Source organism: Solea solea, chromosome 1 (assembly GCF_958295425.1).
Source record: "Solea solea chromosome 1, fSolSol10.1, whole genome shotgun sequence".
Lineage (NCBI taxonomy): Eukaryota > Metazoa > Chordata > Actinopteri > Pleuronectiformes > Soleidae > Solea > Solea solea.
In genome coordinates this window covers 36,043,386-36,067,386 of record NC_081134.1, presented here as the reverse complement: position 1 = coordinate 36,067,386, position 24,001 = coordinate 36,043,386, and the positions used below count along the sequence as shown (strand labels likewise).

The following is a 24,001-nucleotide window of genomic DNA, read 5'->3' as shown; positions in this document are numbered from 1 at the left end:
TAAAGATAGTTTGATGCTTCAGCAGCTGAATGAGGAGTTTTATTCCAAACCACTGGGTTTTTTATGTTCGCATGAAAGTCACTGCATTAAGTCGTCATTGCGCGTGTGTTGTATGTTGTAAGTCCAAGGAGAGGGCTTAACATTCCTGCCATTCTTTAGACGCTCTAGTGTTTATTTACAGTATTTTATCACCAAAGGTCGGTTATTTTACTGAGGAAATATTTAACCGTTTGGTTACGGAGAAGAACAAAGACACACAGGTCATATATATTTACAATTTGACATTGGCTAATAGGTTACAAGAAATAGCCCGAGGAGAAAGGATGATGTAAGAAATTGTAGGTTTTTAAACATGAAAAACAAACGTTCCAGAATGACTCATCCTGTCGGCAGTGGTGGATTTGAAGATTTTGTAATGTTGGTCAGTGGGAGACCAGCATTCACTGTGGTGTCTCACAGCCTTCAGTGTATTCAGGTTCTGTTCTGTCAACATTTCTGGTAATAACGGTCATTGTCAGTGTGTTGTTTTAAAAGGCAAAACAGTTCATCTAAATCTAAATAAAATAGTCCATGTAGAAAAGTCTTCAGGTTCTTGCACTACACAAAAGAAACATCTACTGTACATTTGTGTTGATTCTACAAAAGCCTTGTTGTTCGTGCCGAACAGTGTTTGTCAGTTGTAGCTCGGAGTTGTTTGTCTCAAAAATGCCAGAGGCTGCAGCCTTCATGACATGTTAACCATGTGAGGCCTCATCTCCGTCACATGTAACCGCAAGCCCACCAGCGAGCAGTCAGTGGTGACGGTTTCTGCAGAGCAAACATATAATTATTGCTGTTGTCTCTCTCATGTGATTGGTCATTTAGTCTCAGAGGACACGGGTGCACCCTTTGATGAAAATTGAGATATATATGAGAATAAATGAAGCCACAGTTTTCTGCACCCACTATTATCTGGCTTTTTTTTTATATGAATGGATACTATTGGCATCCACTCCTGGATCAATTGACTTGAGCAGATCCAGGTTTTCTGGTTGACAGCAATGTAAATATGACACCTAACGAACAGGGTGATTTTTTTCTTCCTGCTTATTATTTTTATTTTTTATTTTGGCACAGTCTAGTCAAGCAGTATGCAGATAGGTGAACATAAAGTGACAAAATGTAGCAATTCGACCTTCAAATTATATCTCCAAGATTATTTTAATGGTATGTCAACTGAATGTCACCTGAGCAGGTCTGCATCACCTGCACTGGCACTATGGAACTTCTCATTTGGGGTCAATGCCACAAAAAGGTGGTACAACAATCTACTTGTCAGCATATGTCACAATTAGAGTCCCATTAGCTTCATTGTTACAGTTTACGAACTGTAGGGGGACCCCGAGAGCACATCCAGAGCATCTGGTCACTCAGAATCCTTGTACGCCGCAAGAAGATTCTGTAGTAACTGATCTTAAGGGGACACCGTAAGATAAGCCTTCAGTCCATCTGCGGTCACAGGTGGTGTTTTTTTGGTTTAAGGTTTTGCACTCGACCTAGGCATATGCGAGACTTCGCATATAGACTTCTAGTTTCCTCCTGAATCCGACCAGGAAATAAGGATATGTTGCATAGCCATAAGGGTTAAATAAATGGGAAAATGAGCTTCTAATTCCATAAACATCAGTTAACAGTTAATATTTTGCTTATAAAATCATTGTTATTTGTTTAAGACGAGCCTGATCTCCTTGTTGCATTTTCGTTTTTCTTTTTGTCAGATGTCGCTTTAGCAACAATGGTCACAGACTCTGTGTCACAGTTTCAACAAACACTGAAACCAATACTCCGCATGACAACAGGAGTAACGTTACACCTTTAGTATTAGGTGACGCGTACGCTGCAATTTCTGAGTAAATGGGAGGGTATGTATGTAATCATGTAGGCATCACACAAATGAACGGAACAATGAGAGAATCACGGGACAATAAATAAAAGTGCGTCCCAAAAAGAAGTGATGGGTGGGGGGAGGTGTGACTTAAATCTCCCCCGTAAAAATACTACCAAACTGACCCTGAGGCATTTTCTAATGTCTCCGCTGTCTCCCACAGCAGGAGGAGAGGCTGTGATGCGTTGCTTGTTTGTCGGCTTGTTTGCCGTCTGTGGCTGAAATCTGATAATCGGTCCGTGGGCCACAGCTGTTGGCCTACCTTCCTGTCACAGCTGCACTGTGTATATCATCAAGGGCTATTAGCCGGTAGCGGATTAGCCCCAGACCAGACTCTGCTCTGGCATGCTGATCCCCTCTGCTCTTCCTCAGATTTAGGTGAGGAAGAGTGGGTCAGTGTTCACATCTGTCTGTTGCCTTCCTCGCACGGATGGACGGTGTTAACTTCTCCCTCCAACGACTGCCATTTTGATCTGTGAGGAGGCACAGCATGCTGTCAGGATTCTTTTTCATGACACTTTCAGTCGACATGGAGGTCATTTTAATGATTTCAGCCTTCACCTGACAGTTTCAGCCTATTTCTTTACTTACATTGTCAAATAGTCTACTGATTATTAGACCTAGTGACCCACAGACCTCATTTTAGGCAAAAAACTGTGAACATAAATATAATAAGTCAATGAATATATGAACATTAACATAATTATTGCACAACACAAAACAAATAATGTTCCCATCGTCCTCAGGTGTACTTTACTGTGTATTATTGTTAGCATGATTCCACTTAATTCCCTGATTATTGTTGTTTCTGTCTTACATTCACACACCCATTACTCAGCAGTAGCCAAGGGGCAACACTCAAAAGTAGGAATCTAATAATTCCTTCATCTTTTCCACATAAATGTTATAAAATGTTTGTAAATCCATGGCAAATTTTCAGTTTTCTATTAATTTAATCAGTTACTGAAAGGCTAACATGGTGAATATTATTACCTACTTAAATGTCAGCATGTGGGCAGTGTCAAAGTTGTGGATGTTGGCATATAGCTCAAATTACCACTGTGTTACTTCACACAGTGACTAACACAGCTGGAAACCACCATCCTCCCCTACTGCAGTTTATATTTTAATACTTTTTTAAGCTTCAGGAAAAAAATACCTTCTTTCTTTGTCTTTTGTGGTCTTTCTTTCCATTACTTGTTGTAGTAACCTTGTTGTCCTCAAAGAATCAGGAAACAGTCAGTGTGTTTATGTGCATGTTAAAAGTCCGATTTTAGTCCGACTAAGACAATAGTTTGGTTATGTGACTGTCATTTAAACATGTTAGTCTGAGTAATATCAAACTATTCTTAGTTGGACTAACAGACTTTGGCAACACCATGGTAACGGCTAGAGCGTAAGCTGCGGAGAAGATCCACTCACGGTTATCATGTACAGCAGGTACGAAACATACAGAAACAAACCACGATCCACCTCACCGTCCATCCCGCCGTTTGTTTGTCTGTGACGTAAAGGTCAAAAGGAAAGCAAGTCAATATACACTAGCCTATAAAGACAACGGAGTCAGACGTACACGGCCAGTAAAGCTCCGAATGTGTCTGCAGAGATCATTCAAGCTTGTATGAAAGGCAGGAGTTGTTTACATCGTTTCTTTATGGCATTTAAAGTGATAGTTCCTCTTTTTTTGCTATGGGTTTGTGTGAGGTACTGACTGCTAGTCAGTAGTCAATGCCGACTTTGCTGACACTTAGATTTTTCATCTTTACTGGAAACACTGCTGCCAGTCACTTAACAGAGGAACTTGTCTAATAAAATCTACTCTCGTTTACACTCCATTTTCTCTATAGATTTTGGTGAGGGAGGGAGGGAGGGCAGTTTGTAAACTTCAGTTTTTTAGCTAGATGATGCTGGGGAGACATATTATTAAGATAATCAGGTGTAGATTTGATCATGCAAGCCTTTTCTTAAGTTTTTTTTAAAGCTTTTTCCTGTTTGGTCAGCGTCATCTCTTTCAGAACATCATACAACCCCAATTCCAAAAAAAACCCCTGAACTTTCCCTTTTTTGTTATCAGGAAATGTGTAACATCATCTGTTTCCACATCATGACGGTGTCTTTTAAAGCTACTGTCACCCTGAAAAGAGGGAACACAAGTTCCACAAGTGGTGTAAGCCTGTGTTGGTTGTCGGTGTCGCAGACAAAGTGAAGTCCTCTGAATGTCCAGTTGCTCACATGTCTTAACATCCATTTGGTCTGTGGGAGTGGATACACCTGTGGTTTTGGAATAGCTGGTCTCTCACCCAGCAGAGTCCAATAAAGTGTGAAATCTGAGACTTGGTCTGCAGGAAAACCTCAGGGAATGCCTTGAAGCGCACCGTACAGTCCTCGCCTGTGACTTTGGCCAGGGAGTCGCGATGACTGAGCAGTGTTTCAGGAGCATTACTCAAAGGCTAGAAAAATAATGTGACTTCTCCTTGTGCCTGTTTATCAAAGGAGTACATTCCGTGGTGGTGTGCACTAATAGTTTTACAACACAGGCGGCTGATTGGTGGGAAGCAGAGCTGGCAAGCTTATCAGTTGATCGATGATAAGAGCTCCTAGTCGTTTATTTTAGTTTTCCTTAGATCAACCTTTGCAGTGCTGGGCTGTTACAAAAGACAAATCTTGCTCTTCCAGTACGCCTTAAGTGTAGTGTCTGTCAAATCGGTAGACGGTATGGCCTAAAATTCATATTGTAGTTTAATTTGAAACATCTTGTGGTATAAAACAAACATAATTATATCATTTTAAGAACACTTATTGTCCAAGACCACATATCTTCGAGAGTTTTATGGCCATAAAGACACTTTTCTCGACAGTTTGGAAAGGTGCCATGTCCTTATACAGGTACACAGTAATGTTTTTTTTTTGTCATAAGGAGAACCTTTGGGGAATGCCTGCGAGATTGTCTGCTCATGGACTGTGTAGTGCGCATTCTTTGTCTCTCCCGGTTCTTGGAATGATGCCTCGTATTGAAGTGGTAGAATAGGTTGCGTGTGTTCCCCTTCTTTGCAGGAACTGTCACCCCATCACATCTTGCAAATTGCATCTGTCTGTTCTCGATATGATTCCTTGAATCCAAACCAAGTCCACACAACTGACGTTACACCGATCTATTCTACCAGTTCCTCATTCTCAGTATCCCCAGACTCACTATCCTCATCTATTTTTAGTTTTGGCTCGCATTGTTTGCAGTTGGCCGCTGTGATCAAAATCTCTACCATGGCCAAATTCATATTGCCCACCTCTACTCTCAAATGATGAGTTCTTAATTAACACTTAATTGTACCGTAAAGCCTCAGGAAATGTGTCTTGCATTATATATATTATGTTGATTAGCTGATGAATTAACATGTGCTTATGTGTTTTGTGTCGAAACAATAGGCCAGACTTTCCTGTTTGACCTGTATCATAAAAGAGAGAAAATAATAAAAAAGAAAAATCCTCTGCTACAGTGAAGGCCGACATTTAGTTGAGTGTCCATAAACACTCAACTAAATGTCCAACACAATCCCCCCCAAACCCCAAATGTCCATGTCCTTTTTTTTTGACTGACCAGCCCCGTCATATTTAAAATGATTTCTATTTTTGCTATTAAATCATTGAACAAATCCCAAAGGCTATAGTTGAGAAATCTTTATTATTTCTAAAAGGATTTCAAGAGAAATAGAACACTGTCAGACACAAATAATTGTGTTAACCTCTTAAAGAACTCTTAGCTGTGAGAGATGACGGCACTATTGATACTAATACTGTTGCAAATGAGAATCTTATCTCATACTACGGCTGCAACCATAAAAGTATTGATCCTTTTATTAAATGGTCACTAAATTTATTGCCATCTACTTTAACAATTGATGAATCATTTTAAGTGTTATTTTATTTTGAATAATTCAAACAATATTTTCTGGTTTCTTTGCAAAGACATGATTAAAACTATGGCTGAATACTAGAGCTTGAATAAATGTCTTATTGCGATTGTTTTTACTTTCGATGTGATTTGTGATATGAGAGGGAATGGTACTTTTTACATCATAATTTTCATGTGAATAGCATATTTTAAATGATTACTGTGTGATATTTGTGCAGATCCGGGACAAACAACTGTGTTTTCTTCAGTCTGTAGAATGTGATTTGAATTTATTGGACAATATTAAATCTAAAATGGTCATTTGAAACACTTTTTGGCGATAAGAAATATCGTGTGATTTGAAAATTGCAATAGGACATACAATTTCATATATTGTAATTTCATAATCAGTAAAATAATTGGTAGCAGTATTAGGCGTGAGTTTTGAATCTGCTATTTACTTACAGACCTGTTTTTTTCTTTGTTTTGTCATCAATTACCTTCGAGCTCATCTCACCATTCTCATCTGCTTCACATGCACAATGGCTTCCTCGGTGCTACACGTAATGCAGGTGCAGTTATGCTGCTCGTTTGACGGTGGATGAGTGTCGGCCTGCTGCAGCAGTGTGTGGGTGTGATTGTGAAAACATGCACATTGCTCGAAACAAGTGGTGGGCTGAGTGAGAGCGAGCGTCGCACAGGGGGGCGAAGCTGCCAAATCATGTGTGAATGCAACACCGCTGCGTGCACGGCTGGACTTTTCACGCACGTCAGTTGCTGCGCCAGGGCTCTGGAGATGCGCCGCAACGAGTCGGCGTCCTGGCAGCGCGGAGGGTTGGCTCTCGTCCACCGTGTGACCTTCGCCAAACTCGCCACAGAGCAGCGCACAAGCAGCTGAGCAGCTCATTTCACTCTGTGGGAGGGCAGAGCTGGAAGCTAATCGCAGCAGTATATAATGGATTAATGGCTGACTTGTATTGACTTCTCTTAGTGGCCAGTAACATTAGCAGGTCAGGATTTGTGTTTATCAGAAGCATTCAAGCTACTTAGAGTAGATGGCCAACAAACCGCCAGACAGGATGTAGATCAAAGGAGTATACCGGTGGTTTTGCACATTTTAGCCTTGGGCTGTAAATAAAGGTGGACAACATTTCTCCACTTCGTCCCACTGTGCAAAAACTAAAGCCAAAACAGCAAAAAGAGCTGTTTGAATGGAAGTTTATGTGAAAACGAGTCTATGTCTCGACATCAGTAAAAAACTGTCCTGAGGAGTTATTGGTCTCTCGTTTTAGGTTTTCTTCAATTGAACCTGTCATCAAATTTGCAAATGATGTTCCCATATGAGTGGACATCAGTGTGATGGACAGCTGGTATATCATCCATTAGGAGCCTGGATGCAGGTGGTGTCTGTGAAACTGGAGGAGTTAACGTCCATTTTTATGTGCAGTGTGTGGCTTTTAACAGCTATTGATTTCGGTTCATTTGTTAACAATAACACTGACACAAACAACAAACAACAAAACACAACCATTGACCTTTTTTTGACATTTTAATATCTGTAGTTGTGCGGAGCTGGATGAACGTTTTGTTCGCAAAACACACATTGTGGTTTTCCTTGCTATCGATTTGAGAAAACTCAATCCTCTCTGGAAATATTGTGTTCATACTTAGCTGTAACTGCAGCCCATTCACAAAAACAAAATCATCAGGGTTTGACTCGGAAACTCCAAACAAGATGTTTGCGTGAGCTCATCCTTGTTGTGTCAGTTGCCATGTCGGATACACGACACTGGTCACGTGACCGTCCAGATGCACCTCTTAACCCAAACCAAAAGCTCCAGGCAGTGGATCACTCTCTTTCATGAGAGAGAGGGAGAGTCAGACAAATAGGCCGTCAGACCTCAGCTGCTTTTGGAAATGTTACATCCTCTCATTTTTCCCATTCCACAGGCCCAGAGAAAGGGATGTGCATTTGTTTCCTGCCAATGAAAACGACTCCCCTCCCTTCCTGCTTGACTCATGCCACATAGACTGGACAGAGAAAAAAAAAGAAAGAAATGAAATGACACACAGACTCTTATCTTGACTGTGACTTCTTCATTTTGACAGCACTCTAGTAGAAGCTGTTGTGGAATTGACACAGAAAGGAAATGAGAAGTGCACAAATAAGCTGAAATAATAGTAAGCTCAGCCACTCTCCCTCAAAATATATACAACTGCGGGTGGTTTTACACCAGTTGTTTTGGCGCGTAGGAAGTCCTTTGATAGCTGTGCCCCTTCCTGTTTTCTTCTGAGGAAATATTTTGCATATTAGCAGTTTTGAGAGCACCAGTGTCCGTTTCTGCTCTGTTAGCAGCAACAAGATCCACGGAGCTGCCGACAGAACGGAGCGCCGGCTTATTACTAAGAGCAGCTTCCTGCAATCTCCATAGTGAAGAAGAATGTGGAGTTGAAGCGCAAGATGGCTAAATCACGTCTCCTTGGTAACGGCACAGTCGCCCGTCAGCGTGATGCCAAATGCGGGGCTGCAGGAGGAGCCGGGCCTGAGCCAGGAAGGATGAGTTCAGGGAGGAAGTGAGGACTTAACGTGCCGAGAAAGTGGCGGCGCAGGAATCTCGAGTGGATCAGAGAATCAACAAAAAAAAAAACTTGCCAGAAAAGTGTGTTGTTTTTGACTTTTCAGCTGTCAGCAGAGAGCAGTTGGTGTCATTTGAAGGAGAGAGCTGGCGACCCAGGACACGACACGACACTGTCATGCCTGGCCACTTCCTGCTTCCTGTCAAAGGACGGCTACAGGGGAAACGGCAGGGCTGCTGAGGGAGGATAAGGCATCGGACAGGAAGCGTGAGGCTGAGACACTGTCCAGTCAGTCATTCCAAGTCACCACGGCCACCAATTTCCCCTGGTGGGCAGTTTGTTTGGAAAGTAGAATGTCAGCCTCATTCACCACACTGCCCACACCAGGCACTTTTTGTTCCCTCTTTTAAGTTCATTTTGCAGTTATTTTCTTACATTTTTTTTTCAATTCTTATTATCAGTATCACAATTTACTCATAACTAATATCAATCCAATAGATTCTTTTACCTGTTTAAACAACTATGCTGCATTTCCCAGCCCTTGTTTATGCCACATGATGGTGGAGACGAACAAAAGTGAAGCATTTACATCATATTTATGGTCAATAGGTCTCATTCGTCTACTCACCCAAGATGAACTGAAGGAATGGATGAAATACCACAAATGTGTTTCCTTCCTCGTTGTTTTTAATGTGAGACATTTCAAGGACACTTCCTTTCAGACATCATCAAGAAAATATCTTAACACAGAGGCGCCGTGCACGACCGCAACCCGTCACCTCCAATAACTTGGCCGTTGACCTCTCCCGGCTCCATCGCTGACAGACTCCTACTTAAAAGCATTCTGACACTGACATGTTGACTCTCACAGCACAAACGGCCCTTCAAGATAGATGTTTCTGCGAGGAATAGCACACGGCCGTGAAACATGTTCTTTTCCTTACTTTCTCAGCGGCGCTAAATAAATCGCACGAGCTGTGTGTGCCTCGCTGTTTGGGTGGAGAGACGAGTGACCGCAGATGTTTTGGCATTGTCGCGCTTGTTAATCCCCCCGGGTCGAGTGGGAGCTCGCTATTGGATGCTGGCAGATGAAAACAATCCATTGACTATATTCAATAGTTGTCGGCCTTTTAGAAAGCAGCGTTTGGAGGCATTCTCGCCTGTTGCCAAGGGTTTGCAAAGGCTGGGCCAAGACAGTGCTATTTCATTGATTTTTCTCCTCCTGAAAAGCGGAGAGAAAACAGCTTCAACAAACCAGTCACACAGCTCTGGCCCAGGAGAAGATATTTATCACGTAGCTGTGATAATTTGTTGCAAGAATTATCTCATTCTTGTTATCCTGTCCAAAGCAAATCAGAGATATTAATGCTTGGACGTATGGACACGGAGATCTCTTAAAGCTGCTCCGAGTTACACCCAAATATTAAATTAACTGCACAGACCGAGTGGATTATGGGTGAGTCTTGGGTGGCGGTGCCAGCTGCTCTCAGCAGGACCACCGCAAAGGTCAATCTGCCTGCTCAGCCCATGTGTTGTGCTCTTCATTCTAATCAGCACACAGGACCGCAGCCGCTGAATAATCACACTTTTGCTTTGGAGGCGTTCGACTGCAGACGGAGTGAGTGATGAAGGCGTGTTTGGCGTGTTGCAGAGAGCTAATGCGAGACAAAACATGGCTTGTTAGAAAAAGAGCTGGCCATTTCAGGGGATTTGTTCTGTGATTCTTGTTGTAGAACATATGTAGGAAGAGAGAAAGAAGAGGATTTGTTCTCTTTCACCTTGTTTCAGATCAGTTTATGGTCTCAATCACTAGTTTCGGGTCTTCTTTAATGCAACATAGTCATTTGTAAATCACAGTTAATTAGACAATGGAGAGGAATATGATTTTGGGGCGTGGTTATGATGTGATTGACAGTGGCTGTGATGCACATGTGCTTGCATTCTCTGCCGGCTCCACCCTCTCGTCCAAATATGTAGGGTTGGATCTAAATCTGTCAATTGTTATCTGGCCTCATTAATCAGTCATTTTTATTCATATAATGGAGAAAATGCTGTAAATAGTCCACTGGGGTTTTCATAACCTTAAAATGACAATGTTTTATAGAACATCTGGACATACTCACATTTAAGGAGTATGTCCAGATAAATCCAGATAATTTACAATTAATCGATTATCAAAATAGGCATCGATCAGTTTAATAATTGACAAAGAATGGATGAATTGTTGCAGACTGACAAATACCAAAATGGTACAAGCCAGTAGTAATAGTTTGCCTCTTGGTGCTTTGACAATACTGCATTTTATATAATGATATAGAAACATACATACTCATAACAGAATAGGGGGATACAAGTCATTTTTTTGTTCCAGGTGAAAGCTCAAAGGACTGTTTTCATACCGATTAAAGCTTCAGATTATAGTAATTATGAAAATAATATACAGACATGATATTGGCCAAGATAATGGTGCTATTAAATTTTCATTTTGGTTCCACCGTCGACGTGAACAGACACAGAGCTGAGCAGGGAGGCGACCGGGGCAGCGGCGACTCAGCCTCCATGTGCAGACGGGATCAAAGGGCTCGGGTCTGGCAGGACTGGCCCTGCGGCGACAAACTACCGCTCCCATAATTGAGCGGCAGCCATGTAAAGCTGTCCAGGGGAGGCCAAGGACTGCTTTATTATGAAGTTTAATTAGCTTACTGTTGTGTGTGTGTGTGTGTGTGTGTTTAACTGACTGACCTTGCTCTAATGGTGTTTTTAAATCATCAGTGATGAGCAAACATGGCTGCACGTGGTTTTTTTTTTGTGGGTAAAATGAGCTTGATATGGAATATTTGTGCACTGAACTGGAGCAAACGCAACAGGCTGATTACACATTAGACATCAGTCCAGTACAATTGTTTAATATCTTTCAAACGAGTTCTAACCTTGTAACAGTACATTTGTGCTGATGCATAACAATACACCGTTTCTGGTCTCAGTTGCTAGTTTCAAGTTTCCTTCACTTGAAACAAAATGTCAATATGTTCCAATTGAGAGGAAAATAGATATATATGTAGATAAATATCCAGCGTGATTGACAGCTGGTGTCATCCAATGTCATCCAATAGGAGGCTGTGGATTTCCGGTTGCCAAAACTGTCACGGTGCTGTCAAATGTTGACTCGATGATTTAAAACGGGAGTTTATTTCACAACTGGAAGACATTGTTCATACTTTTTATTAACATCTTTATAGTCTGTGAATAGTGAAGTATTTAAATGACATTTAAAGTATTTTTTCTGATATCCAGTCTGGTGATTCTGACCATTATCGGACCAATAACGATGCTGAGTGTTTGTATCATGTCATCTCTGGCTTGTGCCATTTATGCACACTCTCTCTGGGCCTATCAAGTCTCCCGACTGTTTCAAACTTCTCCTACAGTGAATTAAATGATAGCAGACGGATGGTGAGGTGACTGTCATGTTACTGAAGTGTTGTTGTCGCTGCTCCTCCAGGTATAAAGCAGATCCAGAGGCCCTGTGTAATAAAGCGCACAAGCTATTTTTATTGACACACTTGAAAGAATAAGAAATTAATAATACAAAAAAGAAACTGTTAATATGCCCCAGCAGCTCGCTCAAGTAAAGTCTTATGTGTGAAGTATTTTTCTTTTCTATTCATACTAGTCATTATTTGTAATTCCCTGTTGAACCGTGAGCATTAATCTCTGAAATTGCAGCGAAGCGGGGGCAGATAATTCACTAGGTCAGCCGTATTGTTTATATTGCAAGCATTTAAATGTTTCACTGTGAATAAATATTTATCAGAATAAATAGCCAGAGCTTGAAAAAAACAACAAAAAACCTGTATGTTTGCTTTCGGGTGAGGCAACAGGGAGAGATTTCTCCTGCAGTCATCAGTGCTGAAATAATGATTTTTGTCACATTCAGGTCAAGCACTGTCTGCATTAGTTCCATGTAGCGCGAGTGCATGCTTTGAGTTGTTGCGCAAATATGAGCCCCTAGGCCGATATTTTCAGAGATATTTTTGCTGTCTCTTGATGTGATTATTTCCAGTTTGTCGTTAAAGGAAGGGAAAGTCGTAAAACTGTCTCCTCCTTTCTTCCTCAGGCGCTGGACCAGGATCGAACGTCCCTGCAGAAGGTGAAGAAATCAGTGAAGGCCATCTACAGTTCAGGACAAGGTGAAATATCCTGTTTCTAAATGAATCAAGGCTGCGTTTGCTTTTAGTGGTTAGTTGGGTTCACAGTCATAACCATTTCCAGAAGGAAACCCTTAGAGGAAAACCCTTAAAAGTTGTGAGTGAAATTGAAATTTTTTCCCCTTTTGTTGAACAGATGTTGTTTTGTGTGTATCCACATCGTCCCAGAAATCAACACCTGAGTTTGTTTTGCTTGTTGCTGCGACATAGATCCTCAGTCATTTTCCTCTGAATACTTCTGGGAGCAGCCTCCTCCCTGCAAATTGACAGTTTCAGATGTTTGTTCACAGGGAAAAAAAACAACGTTTGTTTGTTCCTCACAGAGAGGAGGCTCTTTACTCTCTTTGTGACCTGTAGATTCAGAAACCACAGATGTCTCTAAACAACTGGAACAGATTTAAGTTTGCCGTCTATTAATGTTATTATGAGACAGTAGATGTGTATGGATGTATATTTATATAACATATTTAAAGCTTAAAATACAAATAAAAATCTAAAATAGAGTTCTGGTACGCAAAAGAAATTAAAAGTTGGACACTGTGGTCGGGATTTTAGAAATGGCCAAAAACCTATTATAGCCGTCTGGGATATAAGAAAAGAAAGTTGCAGTGGTTGCAAGTGTTTATTTTTACATAATTCCAGTTGTAGATGATTTGGAAAAGGCAGGTTTGCACTCCAAGTCCCAAATCTCTGGGTACAGGAAACTCTAATAAGCACCTACTTTGTCAAAAGTACAACAGAAGAGAAACCAAACTCTCGCGAGTCCACAGCGCGTCTTTTCCCCGTCACGTCCCCAGGAGTCTGATTTCAGGCTGCGTACAGAGAATGACTTTTCCACACAACAGTGCAGTGTTGGTTACCTTGCCGAGGAGGAGGAGGAGGAGGAGGAGGAGGAGGAGGCGGCGGCGTAGGTGTGCCGCTCGTCGCCTGCAACTCTTCATTCAACAGCTCGCTGAAGCTGCACCTTTTTGTTCCATTACGCCTTCAAAAAAATTCAAAATGATGTGCTGGTTGGGGGGGGGGGGGGGAAATATATAACCCCAAACGATCACAGTCAGCATTAACCTGGGTGATGAATACTTTTCATTTTTGTGCCACAGTAAATGTAAGTCATTGTTTAGTCAGTGGGAAATATTGGACTTAAGACTAAAATGTGTATTTGGAAAAGGTTAAAGTGAGCAGTTACGCTGGTATCAATGAAATGATAAGGTTAATAGTTTTTTAAACAGGTTGGTAAACACATTAAATAACCAGATTCAAAAATGTAAAGAAATGATTAACAGAGAGAACATGACCTCATGCTCGGTGTCAACTACAGGTCTGTTTGGACTGTATTTAAAGCTGTAGTACGTAACTTTTAAGTCTCTTTGTTAGCTCCAGTTAGCACCACTTCTCAGTATAGTGGTGTTTAGATCTCGTGTCACCTGGCGACATTTCCACACTGCGCACAGGAAGTGATTTGTTTTATGTCAAGACAGACGGGGGGACAACGGCGGCGTTATACTTAAAAGGGGAGGCGACTTCTAACGGGTTGGAGGATGACTGAAAAGTGTCAGTAGCGAATTTGGCTGCTCAAAAACCAGGTCACTGAGCAGTTGGATGGGATAAATGCCTCTTGTCCCCGCCCCGTCCTGACGCTGCGTGAGGCTGCATAATACAAGCACTCCCTCCGTCAAGTCTGTTACGCACTGCAGCTTTAAGTTTCCAGTTTGACAAAGTTTCAAAATGGCTGCGGCAGGAATCGGAGCGTCTCTTTCTCTCCTCCCCGTCTCTTTATCTGGGACTTCAGAATGGAAGTCTAACGACGGATGCAGCTGTTTCACTCCTGATGAAAATCATAATCTCGTGTGTTTAAAACGTGTAAAAGATCATTTGATTCAGACACTAAATGATCAGGCATTTGGTATTTGACTGTTTGTTTTGTCCGTTTTTTTTTTCTTCTTTACTTAGACCACGTACAAAATGAAGAAAACTACGCCCAAGCTCTGGACAAATTTGGCAGCAACTTCATCAGCCGGGACAACCCTGACCTGGGAACGGCCTTTGTGAAGTTCTCCTCCCTCACTAAGGAGCTGTCTGCCCTGCTGAAGAACCTGGTGAGTCCAGCATGTCAACGCTGGCACTATAATTAAACTTAAATGCCTCAGAGAGCCTGTCCTGCTGCATGTTACTGGCTCTTTTTTGTCCCTGCATGGATAGACACACAGAGAGAGAGAGAGGGAGTATTTTTCCCTGTCTACACTGGGATAAGTGGTTTAGGATTTGGGTTTAGGGTTAAGTTTAGGATTAGGTGAAAGGTTACAAATGGACATGTAAGGAAGACATCATTCTCTATCTCTCTCTCTCTACACCTATACATGTAAACTGTATACAATGAAAACTGTCATCACAGCCTGACAGTACAGCAAACCTGTCTCTGAAGCCATGTGTTTACTTTTCCAGTCAAGGCTCTTATCTGTCTGCTGTGGATTTCCCCTGATGTTTTTTTGTTGAATATTGTGTCCTGTTTGCATCCTTCTGTGAGTGAAGAGCCCGACTCCATTCTCACCCTCACTTCCTGTGTGGCTGACAGCAAGATTAGACTCCATAAATACTCATAGCAGCACCACGAACAACTGTGTCTGTGTCTGTGTGTGTCTCTCTCTCTCTCTGTCTGTGAGTGTGAGACAGTTGGGATACCTCCCCTTTTTTTGACTCCCGACTTTTCTATTTTGGGTATCGAATTGAGCGAGTATCTAGACTTCAGTGGCGTTGCCCTCAGGGCTTCTGGTGTGTGTGTGTGCGTGCACTACAAATGACTATTGATGAACTCTGCTCGTTCAGGATGTCCTACATGTGTTTTACCGGTTTGAATGTAAGGATTTTGCCTGGGTGGTCTCCTGCTGGTTTTTCTCAAAAGTCAAGGATCCTTCCTGAATAGAGCAGACCCTTCCTAGTTGGGTCATACAGAGACAATGGTGGTGCCAATTCCAGCTGACATCCAAAAATAATAAATACTGTAATTACTGAATCACGAGTCACATTTTTAAAATCGCACCAAAAATCCTATTTCCTTTACTCATTAAGGGAGTTTGTAAAACTAAGGGTAAAACCACTAATATACTAGATCTTTCCAAAAAAAGCATAGGTGAATTTAAACAGAAGTCACAAAGTTATGATCAGGTCATCAAAGATTGTGTTTGTACTTACGCTGTGCTGAGGATACACAACATACCTCCCTGTAAATTTTTGATAAGAAGCATTTGGAGTCTGAAGATGTAACATCCTTTAAATTCAGCTATTAGAGGATCCTTTTCTTTGACTTTGAGAATCACACAGCGTCTGTGCATCTTTTTTTAACTCTGTTGTGTATTTTCTTCCTCAAGAAATCGTACAGTAAGATAAAGCAAGAGCGATGGAGACAGTTTCCAGGATGTGCTGTTAGAGTACGTCGGCATTTGGCCAGTGGACGATTGATTCTGACGTTGACCATATGCAAGACAGGCACTTAAGAAACACATTAGCGCCCATTAAGTGTTGTTTACTTCCTTGACCGTCCGCTTCTGTGTTTCTGTGTGGACTTGGCTAACAGCAACGGCGACTTAAATGCTTAGCACGGTTGTAAATGACCTTGCTGATCCTAATGGTTAGAGCTGATGAGCAGAGCTGTGGGCAACCCGAGCTCTTGGCATCGTCAACCTTTGGCAAATTCTTTAATAGACCAACTTGCACTTGCTGTTTTTGGCTGGACGTTTACTATAGTGTCTCCTGCTGAGTGGCTGTGTTAATGTGCTGCTCTGTTGGTCAAAAGCTGACACTGGTGTATATTTTTTTTATGTCAATATATCTATTAAAATAAAAAACCTTGCAAATGCTTTCCTATCTATGGCTCTTCACCCTCAAATAGGGAGAGCTCGCGGTCAGATTATCTGCTGATAACAATACAGTTGTGCTGATGCATTTACCACTTAGCCATGGGTTGGGTTAACATATAGTCTATAAAAAAAGAAATAAGTGAAGTGCTGTTGTTAATTTCTATTTACATTCTTACAGTTTAGTAGGTATCTTCCAATCTAGTGATTCTGACCAGTATTGGACCGATACTCATACTCCCAGCTACTCCCTGCTGAAGATGTTAATCCCTAAAGCTCTGCTAATCAATATTCTCAAGGCACATTTTTAACATTTTTGCCTTCATTTTAAAAGAAACTGGAGAGGCAGGATGTGGGGAGAGAGAGAGAGAGTGTCAAAGTTAACGGTCAGGTCATCCAGGAGGCAAACCTGTCATTTGAATTATAAACATTTGGCTTGTGAGTGTACCCATTAATCAAAAAAATATTAACAATAAAACGTGTCATTTGGAAGGAGCGTCTATTAGGAAAAAACTTACAGAGATTTAACAACTGATTCTGCATTTCCCTTTCATCATGTTAAGTGTTTTTTTTAATGTCTTTCAGCTTATTGTTTTGGTTGTTTGGTTGTTTTGAGCAAATTACTTTGCTAGTTCGTGCGAAATAGTAGTGGTAGATTATTAGTCATCTGGCGCTATTTCAAATGTTTTTTTTGTACGTAAATATTTACCTCTCACCTTGTGTTATGACATGTTACATATGTTTGCTTGTAAGAAGAGTCCGAGACTAACTTCCTGTGCCCCTCCTCTCTCTCCTGTGTGTGTCCTCTTTCAGCTGCAGAGCCTCAGCCACAATGTCATCTTTACCCTAGACTCGCTGCTCAAGGGCGATTTGAAAGGCGTGAAAGGGGTAAGATTCACTGTGAAACACTTTCTATTCTCGACACACGCACTTCCTCATGCACCAATGGCACATTTCAGAAGTGGATCGGGAATAGAAAGAAGATCCCTCGTCTGCACACGTCTCTTTTCATCTCTCAGTTTCTGTTCATGTGACTTAGAGAGAGTTAGATGAGCGATGGGGGTTGTTAGGAGTTCAGATCTTTGTTTTGAAGATCACACTGTAAATCTCGCAGAAAGAAACATCGCCTCTGTGTTTTGCTTGAGGTGAGTAGCAAGTAACTGGGTCATGAAAACTCGACGTTCGGGTACACGGAGGGGAGCAGTCACTTGCTGTGCGTCCGGGGCATAAATCGTGAGCGGAGTGAGGCATTCACTGTGTCTCTGGTTGTGATCCAACTCTGCAAATACCTTGGTCCCCATGGTGACCTCGTTTAGTTTGCTGACGCTTGTCCTCCTGTGTTTCTGCAGGACATAAAGAAGCCCTTTGACAAAGCATGGAAAGACTACGAAGCCAAGTTGTAAGTGGATAATTGAAGTCTGCTGTTGTAGTGCTGCACATTTGCATCATGTCACTAATTGAAGTGAACTGAATAATGTATTGTGCGTTTATTATGTTCGGCTCCTCCAGAAGTTGCCGCCCAAAAACTTACACACAAAGTAGAGAACGTGTGAAACGGAGAAACCCATTCATCAAGTGACTGGTCCTCTCTTTTATTTCAGTACAAAGATAGAGAAAGAGAAGCGGGAGCATGCCAAGCAGCATGGGATGATCCGCACTGAGATCACCGGCGCTGAAATTGCTGAGGAGATGGAGAAGGAGCGGCGTCTCTTTCAGCTCCAAATGTGTGAGGTAGGTAATGAAATGTGTTTGTTACCTCATTTACGGCTAAAAATATCATGCAATCTGTATCTAAACATCCTGCCTGCATAGGGACAAAACCAGCCAGACCTGCTACACTGACATTTTAATAGATTCTACGTGATCTGGAGTACGGATGAGCAATTCTCGCAAAAATGCTATTTGAATGAATTGAGTGAAAGTAATTCAGGGTTCACAGCGTGTTGAGATAATGGGAGCAGCTAACGAGATGCATTCAAAGACCCTGGTAAATGTAATCACTTCTGTGGTATCTACAGCATGTTTAGCCTAGAGCAGCAGCTTCAAGATGCATTTCATCACTTCTGCAAACACACATGAAGTCCACAAACTAAATGCTAAGGTGCCATTTTATACGGCCCGCAGCTTCGGTTCATATTTATGATGTGTTATTTATGGCCAGGAACGGCCCTGGCATATAATGTATTGTCATGTTCCATCTACATTAGCTCAGCCGATAAGAGTCCAGGGTTCGCATCCCTGCTGTGACAGACAGACACGTTCATTCACCAACTGTAAAATTGTTATAAAACAGCACATTTGTATGTAACTTTTACTGTTAAAAAATGTACTGACGGGACCATTGGCCCCCAGGAATCTTCACATTATCAAATCCTCTTTACAAAAGTTGAGACATCCCTGGTTTGGGTAGTCACTGGAGTAGAAATATTTGTTTTCATAAATGCAATAATTGATAAAACATTTCTTTTGTTACTTTTCATTTGACTTTTTTTTATAATCAAGCGAATAATGGAATAATTAAATACTCATGGCCTTCCCTAATCCAGAGTGGGACTGTCTTGTCATGCTGTAAATTCAATCTGTATTGCATGACCTCATTCTTGACGAAAATATCCACCCGGTTGTAAGGGCACCTGCTATCTTAAGCAAGACCAGCAAAAGCCACAAGTCATATCAGTCTTCCTGAGGCTGTCCTTGTCCTTGATTTGCCTTGACCTGAGATGCTCCGTTTCTGTTGCAATGCATGCCAGGATCAAGACAAGAATGTTAATTGATACCAGTATTAGAGACCCATTGATCTAACATCAGTATCATTGTTTAATACCAAGTTTAAATTGAGCCAAAAAAAGACAGTTTATATGGTCTTCTGGGCGGTAATCAATCAACAAAGCAGCCTGGCTTTGTGTGCCTTCCAGTTATCCTTTACTGAATTATTGAAGCGGCTCTCTCTTTGTAAATCATTGTGGATTACAGGAAATAGCTTCACATTGTTGTTGCGCTATGTCATGTTCAGGGTTTAGACCAGCACTGCGTTTAAAGATGTTCTGGCCAAGAAAGTAAATAAGTTAACCTACATACTGGTAGCTTTGATAAGATCTCAACAACACAAAGTGGTTTTGGATCTTGACTTGACTTATAACAACCTAAAGTATATATTTTTTCTCTCAGATTAGAATAATTTAAAGTCTAGATGTGTCACTGGTGCAGGGATTAGTTTCCAGAAATGAAACAGCTTTATATAAATGAAGTTGTGAACCCGTCTCTGGTAGTTCATCCCCAGCACTGTACTGTACTGTACTTTACTGTACAGTACTTTATGTGAAGATCTCCAAAATAATACAAGACAAAATATTCTCATGAAACGTGATGAGTGCATTTTAAATACTTGAGCAGCTAACTACCCGTAAACACTAAGCCTGTTTGCTTTTAGTTTTAAGTGTTTTCAGATGGCCCATTGTTTCTGTAAACTTGTCTGCCTTTGAGCATGTCACAACACCCCTTGCTATTAATTCCCAAAACGCTGTTCTTAAAGAAAAGTGACAGATAGAATTGAGTGTAAAACCAATGCAGGCTCTTCATGCGCCCAGGAGAATCAGAACAAACTGTGCTTTGCCAAAAACCTCTCTAGTGGTGGGTGGTGACGCCTACACACTCTCCACTGTTTTATCCTGTTAGGTTTTTTTGTTGTTTTTTTGCTCAAATTGCATAATGGACCAGTGGCTGCTCTGCTGTTGGTTACGTGAATTATTATCTAGAAAAACAGTTTGTATCTGCCTCACTATGCTGATCTGCCATTTTTGCATCTGCCTTGTGTAATGTTAAATGCTGTAAATTCAATGGTAAAATGCTACTAAAATGCGACTAAAATAGAGCTAGTCTTAGTCGGACTAACATACCTAGAAATAATTCAATAGTCCGATTACTCCTGCATGTATAAGTTTAGTTGGACTGGAGCTGGACCCGGAAGTAGAAGGAGACGACGTATAAACTGCGGCAACGTCGTCTTTCTTCGGACAACACAGCAACCACATCGATGTTTAGTAAATATATTATAATTTAAATCATATACAGTTCGAATATATTTAACTCCTCCAAGTAAAAGTTTTCAGACAGACAAGTTAGCACAAATCATGCTAGGATGCTAACAATTGTGATGTTTTTAACATAACAGTTTTTAATGTTAGCATGCTTTTTTAGCATTTAGCTTTTTTTGGAGCACTTTTTTTGCTATTTTTTGGGGCAAAATTTTAACACGGTAACTTTTAAAATGATAAGTCATAGAATATTAAGTCCTCGTCGTTCTATCACAAAAAGTCTAGCCTTCTTTGTGATAGCTGTTTGGATGCTAACACCATAAGTCGTCTGATTTGATTTACTGTACACAGGATGTGGTGCTAGTCATCCATTGTGCTAATAATGGACTCCTTTTCTCAGAGACAATTTTTAGCGTCTCGAAAAGACAGTTAATCTCTTCATTATTTCAGAGGACCTCCTCATTAGTCACTGCATTATCCATTTTGGTTACCCGCCTCCGGTTGATGCAGGATGCCAGAGACAAGTTGTAGCTCCCACATTATATTAGCATTGGCTTCCTGTCTTGTTGGCCGCCTCACATTCAGATCTGAAATTCTAATAAGCTGCAGAGCTTTGCATGTGCAACGCACAAGCCAGGAATGTATATACATATAGTATTCAAATGTAATGCAAAATGTTATCTTGGGTAATGAAATTGTAAATCCTCCATTTACCGAACTGTTGCTTGATCTAGAAAGTTATGGAAGAAATGCCAATTGAATAATTTCCCTTGAACATCAAACAACAGTCATCCACACTGTAGATATTTTTTGCTGCTGATGTGTGGGACAGTTGTGGCAGTCAGTGGTACAATCTGTTCATCCCACTTAACCTAAATTTTCTGTGTTGCATGCACTGTGTGGCGGACACGCTCTCCCTCCCCCCCCATGTTACTCAATCACCATGTTACAGGATGCTCTCACTCTCTCGCCCCTTTTCATCCTACGCTGTCACTGCAGGAGCGTGGAAAGGCAGGGATCAGCAGGCTGCATTATATTCTGCCCAGACACGGCAGCAGTTTGAGTGCCGCTGCTCGTTCACACAAAAGAGCTGAAATGAGCACGTGCGGCAGTGCTCTTCCAAACACTGAAACCACACAAGGCTCAGACAAAATGTGGATAAACTCCGATCCAGCAAGCATAGTCAGGCAGACAAAGGGACAGAGCATGAATGCATGCACGCATAGATGCACATGCACCCGTGCATTCACATACGTGATATAAGATATAATTGAAACTATGTTGGCTTCAGAAGCTTCATGAGCTCTTTTGTAGCCATTTTTACTGTGGTGCTGAAAATGGCTTTAGTTTTAGCTGTGACAAGGTGGGATTAAGATTATCTTTCATTTGTTTGTATAGTGGGAGTGCCGTCTGAAGACATTTTGAATCCTCATAAGCCCAGACTGAGCATTCAGACTGCAAAACACCCACAAAAAAATCTGCTCTCTTGGTTTTCTAAATGTTAATATAAAATGTTTAAAACTTAATTTAGATGAAAAAGCTGAGCGATGGTATTTCCTTGTAAAACATGTTTGTCTGTGTTCAGTCCCCACTCCCAGTGTCAAGGCAGTGTTGCCAAATACATCAAAGCCTTCATCATATGTGCAGTCAGATGTGAGAAGGGCAATGCAAAGTGTACATACGACAGCGTTTATGGCAAAATATGAGTCTTTTCTCTGTGTACAGGCACTATCAAGCTCTAACTACCCTGAATTTTAACTTCTTGATGAATTTAACATCTATTTTTGCTTTGCAGTACCTAATCAAAGTGAATGAGATCAAGACCAAAAAGGGAGTGGACCTCCTCCAGAACCTGATAAAGTATTACCACGCACAGTGCAAGTAAGTACCACCTTAATCCCGCTAACCTGAATTCATGAAGCTCTGCTGTCAAATGCATCATACTCACACAGAGAAATGGATTCCAAAAACCAACCAAGACAAAACCTCTCCGTCGCTCCCTCTTTGCTGCTGTTATTATTATGCATTTTCTATCTTTTTAAGGATCCACAGATCTTAAGGTTGCACAGTGGTGTCTGTATGAAGCTCATAAATATGCGGAGGTCATCATACAGATATGTACTGACAGCTGTGGGGCTTAGTGGGTAAATAAGTGGATGCACTACTCGGTGCCAGAACTGCAATTCACAGCTGGCTGTCACCGAATTACAAATTTTCTGTCAGGGTTGCTAGGTCCTGTCATAACAGTGGGACAAAACAATATACTTTTCTGTTAATCTGTTCAACCTGGGCCTCAGTGGATGGAGAAAGCTGCACTGGTGATGGATTAAAACGGTAAAGGAACTGAACGGAGAGCAAAGTGTAAAACTGCTTACTGCTCAGAAAAGAGCACACACGTAAAAGCAGAATTGTGATGACATCTAAGAACTTTACCGATACAATCTTTTGACTTTTTGTTATTAGAATGATTTCTGTAAACACGGCATCATTTCAAGAAATGTTCTCATGAACATAAAAGCCCACAGAACGACTCGAAACGCCGTAATACATGTGCTGTAACACAGCAAAAACAGAGAAGACGTAGAGCATGCACAATGAAGAATGCCCGCTGTGTTTATTCAAGTAACTATTCATTACAGTGTATACAATCACAGACACAGAGACAGAATGAACCAAGCCAGAGCGACAAAAGAAAGAAAAATAAAAGCTATCATAAAGTGAATAGTAATGTTGTAGTACTCGAGATCGGTCTTGAAGGTCTCGGTCTCGTCTCGGTATCGACTGCATTATTACTCGTTCTTGTCTGAGTGACAGGAGAAGAGGCCGTGAGAAGATGTCAGCCAACTCATCTATAATAACCACAAAGACTTTTTGTGCATAAATACCTCCAAAAGAAAACACAGCGCAACGTGTAAATTCTGCAAAGCAAATGCAAATTCTGAAACTGTGAAGAGAGATCATTTTCAGTGTATATTTCAGCTCCATTTGCAGCTCGTGTGAAAAATAGGCGAGAGATTTATGCCCAAAAAGAGCCGTGTTGCTCATGCAGCCAATGTGAATGGTCTCATAAGTGCCGACATGTGCCAAAATGAAAAGAGTGACGCACTGCAGCCGTGCGTCACACACATCCAGTGTGAAACAGGCCTGAGTCTTTTTGACTGACCTTGGTTTAGCACTGCTGCGTCTGATTCTGGCAGTTTGAGTCTACAGCCACACTACTCCCATTTTGTTATTTAAAATTCTGCTCTGCATACACCTGTCATTTACACTCCCCCAGTGTTATTGAGCCCTACTGAACACTGCTGGTCCTTTATGCATTTGTAAACAACAGTGGTTTTAGTGTGGACAGACAGAAATGGAGACTTTTGAATACAATGACGCACTGTCCCACATTCACCTTCTTATTGGCTCTTATTGGCCGCATTTTGACTATCAGCTGTGAACAAAGGCACAGATAATAATAATAATTCCAGTTTCATCTCGTCTTTGGGCTCTTACTTTTCACTGTTGTGTCTTAT

At 41.3% G+C, this 24,001-nt stretch overlaps 1 protein-coding gene across 4 annotated transcripts in view; it reads left to right on the top strand.

The window, feature by feature from the left end:
- The window catches only part of asap1b (ArfGAP with SH3 domain, ankyrin repeat and PH domain 1b), a 56,908-nt gene that overhangs the window by 6,165 nt on the left and 26,742 nt on the right, over window positions 1-24,001 (top strand). For all 4 annotated transcript variants that reach the window (XM_058623274.1, XM_058623264.1, XM_058623246.1 and 1 more), the window contains exons 2-7: window positions 12,508-12,580; window positions 14,549-14,694; window positions 17,263-17,337; window positions 17,799-17,848; window positions 18,051-18,180; window positions 22,279-22,364. In XM_058623274.1, coding sequence (XP_058479257.1) covers window positions 12,508-12,580; window positions 14,549-14,694; window positions 17,263-17,337; window positions 17,799-17,848; window positions 18,051-18,180; window positions 22,279-22,364 — 560 coding nt within the window. The remainder of the gene's footprint in view (window positions 1-12,507; window positions 12,581-14,548; window positions 14,695-17,262; window positions 17,338-17,798; window positions 17,849-18,050; window positions 18,181-22,278; window positions 22,365-24,001) is intronic.